Source organism: Cynocephalus volans, chromosome 1, assembly GCF_027409185.1.
Source record: "Cynocephalus volans isolate mCynVol1 chromosome 1, mCynVol1.pri, whole genome shotgun sequence".
Classification (NCBI taxonomy): Eukaryota; Metazoa; Chordata; class Mammalia; order Dermoptera; family Cynocephalidae; genus Cynocephalus; species Cynocephalus volans.
In genome coordinates, this window is record NC_084460.1 from 40,219,668 (window position 1) to 40,223,955 (window position 4,288).

At 40.7% G+C, this 4,288-nt stretch overlaps 1 protein-coding gene across 1 annotated transcript; it reads left to right on the top strand.

Moving 5' to 3' along the window:
• Positions 1 to 323: 323 nt before the first annotated feature.
• Positions 324 to 1,630, top strand: LOC134374797 (semenogelin-1-like). Its single transcript, XM_063092829.1, has 2 exons — positions 324 to 396; positions 1,080 to 1,630. Exons 1-2 carry the CDS (start codon positions 324 to 326, stop codon positions 1,628 to 1,630), a joined length of 624 nt encoding a protein of 207 aa, XP_062948899.1.
• The last annotated feature ends 2,658 nt before the right edge of the window (positions 1,631 to 4,288 follow it).

Below are 4,288 nucleotides of genomic sequence, written 5' to 3' on the forward strand. Positions count from 1 at the left end.
ACCTGAAATGAGTATCTTCTTTGTTCTGAACTGAATTTCTCCTAAAAATGTAGAAGACTTGGTGTGATAATCTCCAAGTGTTGATAATGATTTGCTGGGGCTCGTGGGGGAAAGAAAAAGCATCTGACATTGTGTTCCTGGGCAAGGTTTCTAGGGACTTTGACAATTCCCTCTTTTGAGCAGGAATGAGGAAATCGACATTTACTGAGAATCTAAGAAAGGGCAGTGTCTTTTGTGACTTCACCTCCATGCCTGACACATCCACTCAAAAAATATTAATGAGACGCTCAACTCAAATCTCAGCCATGGCCCTTCCTGGCAAGATGATGTCTGACATTTTCATTCTTTCTCTGCTTCTCATTCTTGAGAAGGAAATAGCTGTGATTGGACTCTATGGTGAGTGGAAAGGAAGGGCCTGGGAAAAAAACTAGTTAGGAAGAATAGTACACTGAGTGTGAACAGAATCCTCTTTAGACAAATATTCTTCTCCGTGATGGGAATAGAATCTCCTGCACTCAAAGGCACAGCCATTCTGGGAACGTCAAGATTTGATGGGAAAACATTGCAGGGAAGGAGCTAGGAGGGATCTTTGGAAATATTGGAATAAATACATTCTCATTATCAATTTACCAGTATTCCACAATACCAATTACCAGATAGATCATAAAAATTTCCAAATAGACTACAAGGCCAACTACTCTACCCTGAACAACAAAGCAGACACCAGGATGGATCCAATGACAGTTATGTCCTATATGTGATTGGAATGCCAGGTCAATATGTAAGAAGAAATCAATTCTTAGTCTATAGTGGACCACAAGTTTGGCCACAACAGGGTTCTCAAGGCAATTTTCCTATCCAAGTAGAACAGCCAGAGTATGACAAAGTCTCAAATCAAAACCAAGTAAAAAATCCTAATCCAGATCAAAAGCAGGTCGAAAATGCAAATAGAATGACAGGGAGATATGCAAATAGAGAAGAAACCTCAGTCAATGATGAAGAACAAGGTAGGCCACAAGATGAGTCCTGAGGCAGTTTTTCTTTTCAAAACTGAAGAACTAGTAAATGAGAAAAATCAGACCAAGCTCGAAATCCTAATCAAGATGAAGTGCATGGCCAAAATTCAAATGAAATTCCAGGAGAATACCCAAGTACACAGAAAGGCCCACTCAGTCTTGAACCACAAGACAAACCCCAGTGTCAATCCCAAGACACTGTACCTGTCCAAACTGAGCAGCCAATATATAACGAAAAGGAAAACCAGACACAAAATCCTGAGCAAGATCAAGGTCATGGCCAAGATGAAACTAGAATGCCAGGGGAATATTCAAATAAAGAACCAACCCCACTCTATGATAGACAACAAGGTAGGCCACAAGATGGATCCCAAGGTAGTTTTCCTATCCAAACCGAAGGACAAATATATAACAAGAATCAAAGTGAGACAGAATATCCTAATCAAGATCAAGAGCGTGGCCACAATTATAGTGGGTTACCAGACCAATATTCAAGTGTGAAAGAGAGACCGTTCTTTCGTGAACAAGAAGGCATACAAGAGGGTGCATCCCAAGGCAGGCATAGTACCCCAATTACAAAACAATTAGATGACAATGACCACAGTTGGGCATGAAACCCTAACCAAGATCAACATCTAGGCAGAGTACAAGTACCACACTACCTTGAGAAACAAAGCAGACTCCAGGATGGGTCCAAAGGCAGTAATGCTTCCCTAAATGAAGAGCAAGTACATGACAATTCTCACAATCATTTACTAAACCCTAACCAAGTTAAAGGGCATCAACAGCATCCAAAGAGATAGATGGTCCAATATCTGGGTGGACCTATCATTTATTAGCATGAAGAACAGTAGTACTTATATCGAGGTAAGTTTCCCACCACATAAAGGAGATACCTGCCCTAATATTTAGACCTAGTGCATGGGGACTCCCAAGGACTATTGTAAGATTGATAACCACTGTACACACCAGTAGAAGTGCTGTGATACAAGCTGTGGGAAGAAAATTACCATACGCTGGCGAGGCGAGTATCTGGTAGCAGCTTGGACGGATGCCTGGACAGTCAGTTGGTCTTAGAATTTCTACTGTTAGTGGTATATTAAGAATGATTTTTTTGCACACACCTGCCAGTTAAAATTTTTTAAACATGAAATACCAATATACATATATTAATGTGTTTCTAATGTTCTCCTGACAAATCTTGTACTTTAAATTAATAAAGCTTAATTTCTTACTTATATTAGTGTAAAATATTGTAGCAGTTAATACTTTCTGCACATCAACAAATGTTTTTGCATCTGTGTGAAGGTTCGTCTGCTCTCTTTCAGCGACCACAGGCCTAAGGATTAGCTACTGTTTCTTTCAGAATACAGGAAGGAAAAGAGTAGAAAGAAAGATTCCTGTTGGTGACGCAGGAGAGGAGATGGAAAGGGAGGCACAAGAGACTGTGATGTCTCTCAGGTGCCAACTGGACATTTACTATGCTGGGAGAGAAAAACTGAAAACCCAAGAAGAGCAATGATACTTCCCCACCCTTTTGCAATAAGTAACACTGAATCTGAAGACAGGTCAAGCAGCAGAAACAATGGCAGCTCCAGCAGACAGTGGCCTGGCATCTGTTGTCCTGCTGGAGCTACAGGGAGCAGGTGTCCCACCTCCCATGCCCAACCTCCACTCTTCACAATTCTCACATCACTGACTGTCCTCTCTTTTTCTAGGTGCCACCTTACCTCAGTGAAGTCTGTGAAGTCTCCAAGACGAAGACTCCTGTGTGGGCCCAGATATTTTCAGTCTATGGATGAGAGCACCTGCCCGTGCTTCCTTGTCCTTAGGGCTTCTAATTCTGGAGCTTCCCCAAACACTTGCTTGCCAATTAAGAGATCACCTTCTGCTTTATTTGCTTTTGGCTCCTCTGGTCTCTGGATTTCCAGAAGGTCAAGGGGGTGGGTAGATTCCTGAAATAGTTCCAGAGCAAAAGAAAGGAACATTTTTGGAGCCTGGGAGAGAACAGTAATCAAAGCCACATTTGTAGATCTTTGGCTAGAAACGAAATATTACAGACTGCCAGGACTCTGCTTGTCACACTGTCTGCCACTTGAGGCCAGCCCTAAACCTTCTCATGACCGTTTTACTAATGGGGCCCCAAGAACTAAAAACCTCTCCACAAGAACAGAGATGATTGCAACAGGCCCTGGGAAAGTCCCTAAACTACTGCTGTCTTTGATTCTGCAAGTCCACAGCAGCACATCCCTCCATGTGGTTTAAGTATTCTGCTCCCCTACAGCATTTTTTATGATGCCAGTGTACCAAAGAGTGATACATTAGGTTTGCACCAGGTGAGAAACAGTGAGTGGGTTAAAAAATGTCATCTGTGGCTAGATAGACCAGAGAACCAGGTAGAATAGTTTGGGAAGCAGGGTCTTAAACATGAAAACCCTGATGCTTATACTGCCTTCTTTTCCCTATCTTAAGAAAGCTTCCTGCTAAGGACAATCCTCCAGGAGAAGAAGCCAATATGGGGGAGCAGTAAAGTCATTGTCCACATGAAAAGAGATCTGGATTCCTGTTCCAGCTGTGCCACAAGAAGCTGCATGTCTTCAATTAAATGTTTTTCTCTCCAAGCTTAAGTCTTCTGTCTGTACATGGAAAAGACTGATGTGCTAGTTTTCTTTTTTTGAAACATAATCTATTACACATATTTATAGGGTACAGAGTTGAATATCAATACCTGTGTAAAATGTGTGATGATCAAATGAAGATAATTTGCATATTCATCATTACAAAACATAATCATTCTTGTGTTCATTAAGCAATTTCTCGCTAACCCCACTCCACTAGTAAGCACAGTTCTCTTCTCTCCTGAAAGTTCAATGTATTATTGTGATTCCTTCTTTCTTTCACCTCTTTGGTTAAATTTATTCCTAAGGATTTTATTTTTCTTGTGACTATGTAAATGGGCTTGTGTTCTTGATTTGTTCTTCTGTTAATTTGTTGTTGGAGTATAAAAATGTTATTGGTTTTTGTGGGTTGATTTTGTATCCTAAAACTTTACTAAGTTCGTTTATCAGCTCTAATAGTTTTTTTGGTAGAGATTTATAGGTTTTTTTATATGTAGGATCATGTCATCTGCAATTGGGATAGTTTGATTTTGTCCTTTCTGATCTGGGTGCCCTTTATTTTTTTCTCTTGCCTGATTTCTCTGGCAAGTACTTCCACCACTATGTTTAATAGGAGTGGAGAGAGTGGACATCCTTGTCCTGTTTCTGTTCAAG

What these genes read in the sequence shown, in the direction of transcription:
- LOC134374797 (XM_063092829.1), top strand. Translation starts at nt 324, where the DNA reads ATGATGTCTGACATTTTCATTCTTTCTCTGCTTCTCATTCTTGAGAAG. An exon ending in AGCTGTGATTGGACTCTATG is followed by an intron (nt 397 to 1,079) that starts GTGAGTGGAAAG and finishes GAGAAAAATCAG; the next exon opens with ACCAAGCTCGAAATCCTAAT.